Source organism: Canis aureus, chromosome 38, assembly GCF_053574225.1.
Source record: "Canis aureus isolate CA01 chromosome 38, VMU_Caureus_v.1.0, whole genome shotgun sequence".
In the NCBI taxonomy this organism is placed as follows: Eukaryota; Metazoa; Chordata; class Mammalia; order Carnivora; family Canidae; genus Canis; species Canis aureus.
In genome coordinates, this window is record NC_135648.1 from 12,720,707 (window position 1) to 12,734,241 (window position 13,535).

At 35.9% G+C, this 13,535-nt stretch overlaps 1 protein-coding gene across 1 annotated transcript in view; it reads left to right on the forward strand.

Annotated features, from left to right (window-relative positions):
• The window catches only part of USH2A (usherin), a 693,391-nt gene that overhangs the window by 491,865 nt on the left and 187,991 nt on the right, over positions 1-13,535 (forward strand). The window contains exons 46-47 of the mRNA XM_077886665.1: positions 864-976; positions 12,329-12,524. Coding sequence (XP_077742791.1) covers positions 864-976; positions 12,329-12,524 — 309 coding nt within the window. The remainder of the gene's footprint in view (positions 1-863; positions 977-12,328; positions 12,525-13,535) is intronic.

Consider the following 13,535-nt stretch of genomic DNA (forward strand, 5'->3'; position numbering starts at 1 on the left):
CTGCTTCACTTAAAAGCTCAGTGTTAGTGATTAAGATTCACCTGTTTCCTTCTCTCTTCCATTGATGTATTAGGTGCTGAAAGTAAATTAGTGTTGGAAAAAGTACAGTTTCTCTTTGGCTTATCCCTTCATTGGGAACAGAATGATGTCGCTTTGTGGAGGTTCCACTAGCAGGCATCTGTACGCTTCATTTGTCTCTCCTCCCTCTACCTGAATATGTTCCTCTTGTGTTACTAAGGCTTGATCAACTCGATTTCTAATCTTTAGTTACTCCACTCTCCTCAGTTTTTATTCAGAATAGGTGGTAGAATTAAAGGGGTAAATGATGATTTTCTGCTGTGATTAAGGTAAAAATACAATTGCAGCTGGAACAAATGGATATAAAATAGCTCAGCCACATTGGAAGGCTTCTTTGGCCTCATTTTTCTTCTGTTTCACATTAGCATTTCAGCTATTGGTTATAAAGTGTCAGGACTTCTGGAAGATATCATCATTACACTACCTGGTTACAGATCTAGAGAGCAGTATGCAGTGATAACCCATTCTGCGTGCAGACATCTTCCATTCCTTAACTGTGCTCCAAATAGATTAATATATCTGTCTCTTTCTGAATGGTTGGAACCAGAGACTAAACATCACCATTTTAATCACTAAATCAATTGTCTTGAGCTCATTTCTATGTTCAATTCTGAGTTCATCCCAGTGGAGTCAATTAACATCAAAAATTAATATTTATAGAACTCCAAGAAGTTGTAGAGAACTATAGGAGAGTCCTATGAAATGAGGGTAGATGGATTTGATCCATTGGCAGTCTATAGTTTGAAAATAATTGGATTTGTTCTCTTGCAAATTGCTGTTTGCAGGTTGAAGTCTGCACCAAATATGCCTGTGTGAAAAGTAATGGAACCCAATTCACCACTGTGGAAGATACCCCGAGTGATATACCAACACCTACAATTCATGGCATCACTTCAAGGTAATGTTTTTTGCCAGTTAATCCAAGGAAATGATCATAAGCAATGAAAGTTAAAATCAAAGATTTTATCCCAGCAATGACAATCTTATTTAAAAAGTTGCTATAAAAATCTCCATAAATCAAGGGGTACCTGAGTGGCTCAGTCAGTTAGGCATCAGACTCTTGATTTCCGCTCAGGTCATGGTTTCAGGATTGTGCGATTAAGCCCCATGTAGGCCTCCGCACTGAGTGTGTAGCCTACTTAAGATCCTCTTTCTCTCCTTCTGCCGCCCCACCCACCCCAAATCTGTAAATTAAATTTTTGGATTATTATTTGTTGATCTTCACTGGACACATCTTTTAATGTTTAGGTTTTAATGTCCCTGATTTTCCAGTTTCACTTCCCTTTATTTAGTAATCTGTGGACAAATGCCTAAATGCATGAAAAAATTCCTATATTTAAATGTGTCCTTAAGTGAAATCTGCTTAACTAAGTCCACCATTTCAAATGCTAATCTCCTTAGAAATAACCTCCCAGATCTACCCAGAAATGTTTATTTTTTTTTTTTTTTTTTTTTTTTTTTTTTTTTTTTTTTTTTTTTTTTTTTTTTTTTTTTTACCCAGAAATGTTTAGCCAAATATCTGGGCACTTTGTGGCTCAGTCAAGTTGATGCATAAAATTAACCATAAAAAAATTCAAGGTTCCTCACCTCCATATTATGCATGCAGATGTCTACTTCTCTTGCTCTCTGGCATATTCCACTCCCAGGATACCAGAAGTATATTCTCTGGAGAAACAGAGATGCCTATGAATTAAGGCTACTTAGACACAGTGGAAAGCTGGGATGAAGGGCAATCTAAAACTCAAAGTGGAAGACTACAATTGGAAGGATAAAAGCCTTTGTTGCCTTCACTGGGACTGTTCTCAAAAGCAAAAATTGTGAGAAGAATGTTGAAACCCCCAAATATAATTGTGAGCTTATCTATTTCTTTTCTAGAACTACCAGTTTTTTGCCCCATGTATTTTGATGCTTTATTAGTAGGTGCATAAACGTTCAGGATTGCTATGTCTTGGTAAATTGATTCGTTCATTATTGTGTAAAATCCCTTTTGTTTCCTGATAATTTTCTCAATATCAAGCATAGTTTGTCTGATACTAATACAGCTGCTTCAACTTCCTTTTGATTTGTGTAATTTTGAGTGATTTTAGTTTGTTTCCTGGACATTTTGAATATTAGATTGTGATCATTTGAGTCCTGTTAAAAATTTGAAGGATTTTTGTTTGTTTCATTTAGCAGGTAATCATCTGGTTAGCTTCAGACTGCAGATACTGTCTTGCTTTGGGTGCTCAGTGATTCCAATGACAGCCCACTTTTCAAAAGTTTTGCTATGCTGCTTCATGTCTGCTCCATGTGTGCACCTTTCAGAAACTAATCTGGTATTTGTTTGAGGAACTATGTAATGATTCAGGTCTCAAAGTCTTTGCTATGATGCTCAGATTTCTTTTGCATGGGAAGCAATCATACACGTACAGTTTGGAGTTGAGTCAGGACTTGTGTTGGTTCATACACAGAGTAGAAGATCACCTAGCTTTCTCTTCTCTGAGATTTCTCCCACATTTTCCAGATCACTTGTACCTCCTCTGTGGGATCTTTGGCTAGAAAGACATGGTTTCTCTTAGAATTTTAGCTTTCCAAGTTCCTTACATTTTATTTAAATGAGGCTGTGTTGGGGAAATAAGATAAGAGACAATAGAAGGAAAAACAGGGATACCCTCCCACATACTATTTGGGAGCCACACAAGAGCCCCTTTTCCTGGTTCCTGGTTCTTCTGGTCAGAAAGAGATTTTTCTCTTTCTGGGATTTTAGATTCCCATTTGGCCAGCACTGCTATAATACAGCTCCTTGAATAGAATCATCCTCAGAACAGAGGAAAAAAAGAAAACAAGAAAACAGGAATTTCCCTCAGACCTTCTGGCTTGTAAGGCCTTTTGTACTCTGGCCAGAAAGACAGAGTTTCTCACAGGTTTTTCTTGCTCAGTGCACAGTTCTACACCAGGTTGCTCTTAGGTTAAAATGGGAGATGAAAGAGGGGAAACTCTGACAAATTCATCCTTTAATTTATTTTCAAGTTTTGGCTCTCCTCCTGATCTGCCTCTATTGTTAACTTTTCAGAACCCTTGGGTGGTTGCTTCTTGTAATTTCTACACACTTTCTAGTGGTGATCAGTCAGAAAGACAGGCTGTAATAGGTTTACTCCATATTGGCCAGCTACAGATATATAAATATAAATATATAGTATATATAGTATACTATATAATATATATATACACTATATGTGTGTGTGTATATATATACACACATATATACATATATACATATATATATATATAGTTGTGGTTAAAAAATATATATTCCAATCCCTTTGGCAACTTTTTTTCCTTTTTTTTAAAGGTTTATTTATTTATTTGTTTATTTGGGGGGGCAGAGGGAGAGGGAGAGAGAGAGTCTCAAGTAGACTCCCCACTGAACGGGAACTCAATGCAGGGCTCAATCTAACGACCCTGAGATCATGACCTGAGCTGACCAAGAGTCAGATATTTAACTGACTAAGCTACCCAGGAACCTCAACTTTGTTTTCTTTTTATTTTTCTGTTTCTTCCTTCCTTCCTTTTTTTTTTTTTTTCTTTTTTTGGTCAAAATCTAGAAAAAACTTGACAGAAATCATTCACAATCAAATATTGGCAAGAAAAATCTTTCCTTTCTAAAAATGATTCATCATAGAAAAGCAACATTTTCCAAAGGCAAGACTCTAATGAGCAGCTATAGGCTGCCAAGCCATTAATCAAAATTATACCAACAGCAAAGCAGTTAGCCTCCTATGTGCATCTTATTGTTTGTGTAATTTTATTATACTTCTGGCAATGTAAACTTGTTAGTTATGTTTTTTTTTTTTTATTTTGGTTCAAAAAATCTCTTTTATATTAGCAACAGACAAAATCAAATGAGAAATTCTTCCAGAAAAATGTCAGGAGACTGAGTTAACTTCTATAGCACTTTAAATAATTTGGTTTCTAATAAGACACACAATTCTTAGATTCTTTGTTTATTTTTGGAAGGACAAAATAGTGACATTTAATTTTCATGTATTATAATAACATATACAGAGAGTGTATCAGCCTGTTTGATTATATGCATGAACTGCATTAACTCATCTTTGTCTTGGCCTTAACTTATATGACATCTGTAGCACAAGCATTTATGCATGTTTTTTTCTATTGTGAATAAACCAAAGATGCTCTAGCACACAATGTCGAAAGATCACATGAGCCCTTCTAGTTCTGTAAGCTGCTCCTCCAGAAACAAACTCTGTTTCTACATCACATTTTCCATACTTGTCATATTATCATCAGCTGCTTCTATATCCCAAAAGAATGAATACTAACTAGTGATCGATAGCCCAGACATGTCTGGCCATGGCCTACACGTGCCCTGGGTAGTTCATTTATTTGCCTTGGTGGATTTGCTAGAGTGGAATTTAATCAATAGTTAATTCATTAATTCTGGTCCTTGAGAATGTAGAGTCTATGCTGGATGAAGATAGCTAGCTGGCTCTGGCTTGGATTGAAATATGACAAACACAGGAGCTGACAGCTTCACTTGATGCTGGGCTGCCTGGAAAGTTTACTTATTTATTCTCTATACATAGATAAGCTGAAAAAGAGAAAAGAGGAACATAAACAGGAAAGAGTTTTATTAGTTACTGCTAGTATTTCAAAATGCATGATTTCCAGGGGCGAGGGTCAAAGGAAAGCAGAGAGAGAACACAGATCATGTCTTTCATTGTCTTTAATTGGAACCATGGCAGTGTTTTCAGCTCCAAATCAGTTCAGGGCTGTATTATTGATGAGGAGTCTGTGGTATAATGTCTTTGTAGCATTTGCAAATAATTGTTTGAAAATTTGCCTGAAGCTACTGAATGATATAAATGATATTTTTACATACCAACTTCTCAGAAGCCTTTATGAAAGCAGCACAGGCTGTGTGTGTCTTTAAATGAAGGTTAAACCACTATCATCATTTATAAATCTCCTTATGTGCTCAAATTATTTGGTTTGGGGTTGAAAATAGCAAAAAAGGTTAGAGCTTGTGGAAAAAGAATTTTCCTCTTTTTGCCTCACCAAATTTGAGGTGAAACTTTGAGCCTCTATTTTTTATTTTTTTATTTTTTTAGAATATGACTTTTTTATATATATATACAACCGGAGAATCATCTCTATCCTTAATTTTCCCTCTCTGACTTTTTTCATGACTGATAGCTTGAACACTGAAGTAAAATTTTGTATTTTGTGTGAAAAAAAAAGTTTAGGCTGTGGTTTATTTTATTCTTTTTTTTAATAGAGAGAATATTGGACTGTAGATGTAATATGTCAAATTAAGTCTTCTTCATCCATATTCTAAACTCCCTCCCTTACCAATATGGACAAGTGTAGATACATACATCTAATTTGGACTAGAACTTTCTGTTAGAGTTTTTTGTTTGTTTTTTGTTTTGTTTTGTTTTGTTTTTAAAGTAGGCTCAATGCCCAACATAGGGCTCAAACTCACAACCCCAACATCAAAAGTTACATATTTTACCAACTGAGCCAGCCAGGTGCCCCTCTGTTAGAGTCTGTAAGGGATATGGGAAGGCCTCTTAAAAGGGATCACTTGAAGTATATTTACTATTGTTGTACAGATAAAATCAAGTCTTATAATTCAGGAATTATTGTTTTAATAGCCAGTGGGTTCTGATGATCAGAGACATTTTTTGAGACATTTTTTTTATTAAAACACCTCACAGAATATTGAGCTTACTTTTAAGACTGCCATCAGTGTCCTCATTTCCTCAGCAACCCCTCTTTCCTAAACTCCTATAACTTCTCTACCTCTTGAAGCTCCCAGAGAAGTTGCTCAGTGCCTGAGGTAGACTGTGTACCTCTCAGCAAAATACAGCTTTTCCTAATTTATTTTGGCCCTTAATGGCCATGCTGTCCCCTGTACTCTGAACACCCATTCATTTCTTTTATTAGGTCCATCCCAAATCCATTTATTCATCATGGGTGTCTTGAAGAGAAAGACTCTCCCTCCTAATCATGGAGTTTAAACATCACAGTTTTGGTCATTCTGATGTCTCGAAGACATCTCCCCAGACTCCAGTTTCATGTATGCAATTTTCCATCGATTTTCTGTGTTGCTGTCCACCCACCACCTCAAGCCTCAGAAGTTCATTTTCATCTAACCCATCATCTTTTCCAACGTCCCGTCCCTTTTCACAAATGCACCACCACCTGTGTACTGTCACAGACATGTATCTTTGAATTTGTTTAATCCCCTGAGTTCACTAAATATCAATTTTGGTATGTTTCCTTTTGAAGCATCTTCTTATATGTGTTTCTTTTCTCCATTTCTAACACTGCCACCTTGGCTCAAGTTTTCATCATTTAAGTTTATGTAACCAGTTTATGGAGCTGTCTTTATTCAATGAGATACAAAGAGGTAAAATCTTTGCTTTTTGCTCTTTACTTGCTGCCTAAACCATAATCCTTTGGCTGTGATCTTCTCAACTCTTGAAAGTCTCTCCGAAACATCCTATGGCTTTAGAATTATTTTTAGTTATGAGTCTCATTTTGATAATTAAGATTCATGATCAAGTATTAAAAAGTCTTTTCTATCTCCAGCAAAATACTAAGCTCCTGTTTGATTCAACGATTCTACTGTTTCATAAGCTCAGGCCTGATCGCCACTTGCCTGGTCCCCTCTCCTTGCTCTTTCCCTCCTTTTATCCAGTATGTTCTCATCTCAATGTTATTTCACTGACATCACTGGGTGGCCACCAAAGCTCTCTGTGTGTCAAGTGGCACTTTACTGGACAATTGTGTTTCCCTTGAGAGGTCCCAAGAGGATCTCTGCATAGCCAAATTTCGTCACACGAGTGTGATCCTCAATAACTGATCTGTTGTGGTGCCAACAGAGTAAGACATCCCAGGGACTCTTCTTCCTGGAGTGTCCTCTTCCTAGAAGGCTGCCACCACGAGCAGTGTACCTGCAAGCTGGCTCAAGCCTAGCTCTGTTGCAAAGCATCTCATGGCTCAGGAGAAGCTCACTGATCTGTGCCATGTGGCACTCTGCACTTTACCTTTTCATTGCAGCTGCTCTGGACAATACCTAACCTCTAATCTTTCTCTAAAGGAAAACACTTTTTCTTTGCTTATATAGACTGTCAAACTCCATGTCAAGCTGTTTGCAAACTCCTTACTATCCTCCAAGGACAGCAACAGATTGAACTTACACATTTTTGCATCTCAGTAAATACCAACCATGAGAAACAAGTGCCTCCAATTTCTCTACTTCCAGTTTCTTCTAAGTGACATATTTGGAATGCTTTCTTCAGCCTAGGGTATGCCAGTGGAAATTAGGGGGTGGATTTGATGTCATTCTTCACTAAGTAAATAATTAACTCCTCTTTCATCCTTGCCTCAAAAACCTCCAACCTCCAATGGCTTTCCAACACACTCAAAAACACATTCAGTAATTTCTGTGTTCTATAAAATCCTACATCATCTGCAATCCCCCAGTCCAGCCTTCCCCATCCCTCTGATCTCATTTTCCAACATTCTATCTCTTGCTCAGTCCAGTCCAGTCCTATTAGATTCACTGGCTGTTCAACAAGCCTCAGTGCCTTTTACACATCCTGTTCCCTCTGCTTGGAGACTTCTCTGGGCTTGTTTCACCCCTTCTTTCCGATTTCTACATGGAAGAAGCAGGCCTGCTCAGACTACCAACCTGGCATATGATATACTTATGTGTTTCTTTACTGTCCCTCTTCTCCAAGAAAAATGTAAGTTTTATGAAAAAAAAAGGGTGGGTGGGTGGGCTTTACCTATTTTGCTCACTGATCACTAGAGAACAGTGCCTGACATCTATGAGGTATTTCATAAATACTCACTAAATATTTAGTGAGAGTTTCTAAAACTCTCCTAGAATTCCATTTATTTTTGGTTGTTCTGGGTGATGAGACAATGTTAAAGAGCATTTTTATCCTCAGAATTCAATAGAACCTTGCTGTTCCCCTTAGAGGTGAAATACCACTTTTAAATGGAGAAACTCATTATCTGTCATCCTCAGTTTGGGGCTGTAGTTCAAACTCCCATTCCCCATTCACATTCTTTCCTAGTTGAGTTGCTAATGTAGCTCACTGACATTTTTCTCTACCCCAAGTCTCTTCCACTCTAACTTGTCAGGTTATTAATTCAAAGGGGCTTTATATTCTGATGGTGACAACACTCACAATCATACTATTTCATGATCAAACTCAGCATGGTATTTGTGGGACTCCAGAAAATTTTTTCTTTTATTCAAATTTACCCTCCTTTACTGCTGGATGCAGCTTATTCATTCATCAAGTTGATCACATTAATCTTCCATACACACCTAGGCTGATTTCCACCCCTTACTTTTGCTTATGTTGGTTTTCCTGCCCAGAATCTTTCCATCCTTATTCCCTAATTCAAGTCCACAGCCATTTGTCCCATGAGACCTTCATTGTTTTGTGTAGAACACAGTGATCTTTGCTTATGTGTTTTTATAATATCTGTAGCCTAAACACATTTAAACACTCAATTTTACATTGCTATATAACATTTAAATGCTTCGTGTATACATGTTTTATATCTCCTATTACCCAAGCACACACATTTTGTCTTGATTTTTCACCTATTACAAGTTACGCTAAATATCCTAATACATAATTAAATATTCTAATGCTTTGAGAGATGAGAGTTGATTTTTTCATCATATATTTATTTAATCCTACATTAAAAATTACCTGATCGTTTGTGATAGCCATAATCTGGAAGAACTTTAGTGTTACATACATAATTAACAAAAAATGACCAAGTTGAATTGGAAAGAAAAAAAGGTTTGTGTAAACATGATCAGGAAATCCAGATCCACAATCTAGACTGATATCATAAGGTATATGAAGTTTTTTTTTTTTTCCCCCTTTGGCTCAAACAAGAACATTTTGTCAAAATGGTAATAAAATACTGGAATAAAATATTAAAGAGTGCCATGGGAACCCTAATTCTTCATAAAAATTCTATCTGTCGGGATGCCTCAGTGGCTCAGTCGTTGAGCGTCTGCCTTCAACTCAGGGTGTGATCCTGGGGTCCCAGGATCAAGTCCCACATCAGGCTCCCTGCAGGGTGCCTGCTTCTCCCTCTGCCTGTGTCTCTGCCTCTGTGTGTGTGTGTCTATCGTGAGTAAATAAATAAAATCCTTAAAAAAATTCTATCTGTCCTGTAACATGTTAATATTCACCTGTATAGAGGTAGGTGATAAAGAAATGATTTTCCCATACTGCTTTCTATCCTCATGTTATTTTGTACTTCCTGAACTAAGAATTAAAAGCGACGATTTATTGTGGTGGTGGCCACAGTAGTATTTAAATCTACCAACAATGTGACATAATTTGAAAAAATAACTCCAACTAACATGTCTGAACAATCAATGAATCCATGTATCAAAATATGTGTAGATATAGTGGTTTTCATCACAAACTATTAAGGTAGCTTAAATTTTATTCCCTAGTGTTCTGGAAGTTAAACTCCAATCATGACTTTATGAACAAATCTACCAAAAAAATCCATACAAGGACTCACAGTTGGTTTATTTTTCTGCCTAAGCAAACAACCTTTATTAATCTATACCAAAAAGCTTCAGGTTGTTTCCCCAATATTTAACATTCATTCCTATGGGTATAAGAATGTTTTTTTCTCTGTTATTCTTAAACATCAAAGGTATGAAACCATTAATCCAGTTAATAATGGTGCATATTTCTCAGAGATGTCTTTCATTTCAAATCAGCAACCAAAAGGTTTTTCAGGGTCATTCTCTTTGGTTCTAATGAGAAATATATAGGTGTTAAACCCGAATCTTCTTTGATCATTTACCTTCATGTACCTGACTCAGATCCTCAAAAGCAAAACTGTTCATGTTATCACTAAAAATATAAGCAGTCTCACTTCACGGTTATTCTCTGCTAGAAGAAGTTACAATGGCATGGTAGTCTATATGATGTTTTCTAGACTTTACTAATTCACTGGCTTTTGTGGAAAAGTCAGACCCTTGAATGTCACTTAATGTAGTCTTTCCTGTAGTTGATTATGCAGTGAATACAAAAGAGGTATCTGGAAAATGTGGAATTAATTTTGAGAGTTGGATAAAGACCTTAGAATAATAATGGTGACTATACAAGTCACCTATGAAACTGTTCTCTTGTAGGTGACATTAATTTCCTATCTACAGAGTCTTATTAGTGAATGTGTTATGTTTGTACCCCCAAGAAAATGAAATAATAATTTTCTTTTCTTTTTTTTTTTTAGCAGTCTATTAAAATGTCAAGGTTTATCTTGACTGCTGCTTTTTAATGTAAATGTTTGGGCTTAATTGAATTCCTAATATATGATGTCACTTGGAATTCTGATAGGGTCCAGTAATTTTGCCTGTAAAGATATATTTCTTCTTAAAATGAAAGTATAACAAAAATACCATCTAACACAATGGCAGAAAAGTGGTCACATGAGTTATTGTGAGATTTAAAGAGCTTTGAAGTGGAGGGACTAAGCTTATGTGTGCTTGCTCTCTTCTCAAGTATCTACTAGAATGTTTTCTATGTAAAAGTGGCCTGTAACTATTTGTAACTGATTAATTGTTATAGTTAGAAATTCTAGAATTATAAAAATAGAATTAATCTTGAATGCCAGAGTTCCACCCCTATTTTTGAAAACAATGAGACTAAAAATAATTATTTTTTTTACATTCACCTAGTGTTTTGCAAATAGTAGGCTTTCCTTACCATGCTCAATTGCAAGAATATGTCATATCCAAATCTCTGGGGCTTTATTAAGAACTTTAACTATTCTGCTTACAGAGCTTATTTAAAAAATGCTAAAGATAGTACGGGTGTGTTATCTAGGCTGGATCATTCTGTCAAGTAGTCCTAAGTGCAGAATTAAAGTTTTGTAGCCTTAACCTGAGAGTGAATCATTTTATTCAGGGTTGATTCCTAATGGACAGCTTGATGTTATGATTTCATTTATTTCAACAAATGAAATATTAATAGATCATTGAAAGTACAATAAAGTTTTGGTCAGACATTATGCCCTTATAGTATACCAACCTCCCCTGCAAAAAGTAAACTCGTATTTATGATGAAATTGTTGCTCATTTTTAAGAATCAAGCATCTCCTAGAATATGATGTAAAGATGTAAGCAATGTGAATGTACAGAATGATGTAAAGATATTTGTTATGGGAATCTGCAATTCCTATTATTTCTTACCACAAAACATGTCTGACCGTGATATTTAAAGAATTATTAGAGAAACAAATCTGTTTATGTCAGTCAAAAATTAAAATATGTCAAAGTAAAGTGTATGTAGAGGGATTTTATCAAGTTTATTACTTGATATAATTTATAAATAAATACATTCATTGATTATTTTTACCAGTTGATAAGTTTACCCATTGATAACAAGATTTTACCAATCTTGGCATTTATTTTGGCTACAAGTAACAAAACATCAACAACAGAGGCTTGAGTAAATAATTCTAGAGGTTGCAAATTGTTGCTGGCAGTGGTTCAGTCATAGCAAATAATATGGTGGCCTCTCTTTGATTATTGTGATCTTTCTCAAGTGGCTGCAAGATGATTGCTGAGGTTGCAGACATCATGTTTAGCAGAAAGAGAAAGGGGGCAGGTGATGCCTGTGCCACAAAGGCTGAAATTGCCTAGGAACCTTCAGAGGCTCCCACTGTGGTTTTCTAGCTGCGTATCTATGAGCAGCTATGTGACAATATCACTAGTGTGAGCTGGGAATGGAAGGCAAAGAAGGTGATTTTAAGTAGAGATGAGGTCTACCACACGTTCTAATTTACACCTTATTTTCCACCTTATCATGTTGCTTGTGTCTTACTTTTCCTTACAACTCAAAATTTTCTGTTCATTTTCCTGCCTAGCCAAAACAATGGTACTTTTCTCCTTGTCTCTGAAATTCAAAGTGGACTCTTTAAAGTAGACTCTTGTCATGTGTTATCCTCCCAAAAACTTACCTAGTTTTCATTGATTCTCTAAACACATTGTATGGTAGTAGCATATATGAGCATACATATATTAGTATATATATTCTTTTGCTTCAGCTTCTTAATAAGAAGTTGTTGACAGAATGGACTTTCTGACCAATCTGGGAGCTGAACTCAAAGTACATCAGGCTGATGGCGGCGATGCTAAATGTTGTCTACTCAGAGGTATTGATTATTCTATCCATTGCAGATCCCTTCAAGTTGATTGGATGTCTCCAGGGAAGCCAAATGGCATCATTCTTGGATATGATCTCTTACGTAAAAAGCATTCATGCCCTAAAATCCAGAAGTTAAGGAAGGACCACAGTGGTGTGCTCTGCAAGGCAGTAAAGTGTCAAAAACCTAAAAGTGTCTGTGGACACAGGTGCTATTCTCCTGAAGCTAAGGTATATCTTTTCAAATGAGTCAGTGAAATATGTTTTTCTCACTAAACACTCCAGGTGAAATCACTTGCTTCTTAAACCACGGTTTGTCACGATCAATTTTTCCACTAGTCTATCAGGAAGACCCTGCGGAAAAGAAAGAATGCTTTATAAAAACCCTCTCATCCTCATGAGCATCTTAGCCTTCTCATTTTTCATCATCTTCACAGGAAATATTAGTTTATTGAAATGGTAAGGAACTCCTGAATTTGTATTTGATTGAATGACTTGAATTTTCCTTACAACAATCCATTCAGATACAAGTGGCTGTTTGTTTACATCACACCGATGAGTAACTGTGAACAGGACCTTCCATGGTTTGTCAGAAATATTTTAAAATTATGGCCATTTGCAGATTAATGTTCATATTAGTTGCAGTTTAGGAATCAGATCAATAACACAGCCAGACAGAGGAGTTTGTAAATGGCTTTTATTGACAAATGATGCAGAAAATCCTTACTTTGAAGGTAGGATTTCATATAATGAAATAATGTTCCTATTTGTCAACAACAACATCACACATTTAATGACTAAAGCTGTTACTAAATTCAAAAGATTCACTGCAAAAAGACACAGTAATTAAGAAAGTGAGTTGTCGAAGCAATATGGATCAAAATACAAATTATTACAGCTGACACTGGCCAAGCAGTGACTATCAGCTAAGAAATGTTATAAAACGAGCAGTTACTAACTATACTTTTTTTTTTGACACATAGGCTCCAGAATTGTCATTGCCTAAGATTTACATTATTTTAGACCATTAAATATGCACTATCTGATGAACATACTATCATAAAATAAAATTAAGTTTTGGATTTTTGAAGGGAAAAATGCTGGAATAAATTTGCCCATTAAAAATGTTCTCTAGGAGAAAGAAAGAAATCTTGATGCCTTAAGCAGAGGCTTATTTTTATTTTAAGAATTAAGGACACAGTATTGACAGTTAAAGAAAATAAAGGAAGTCAATACACGGGT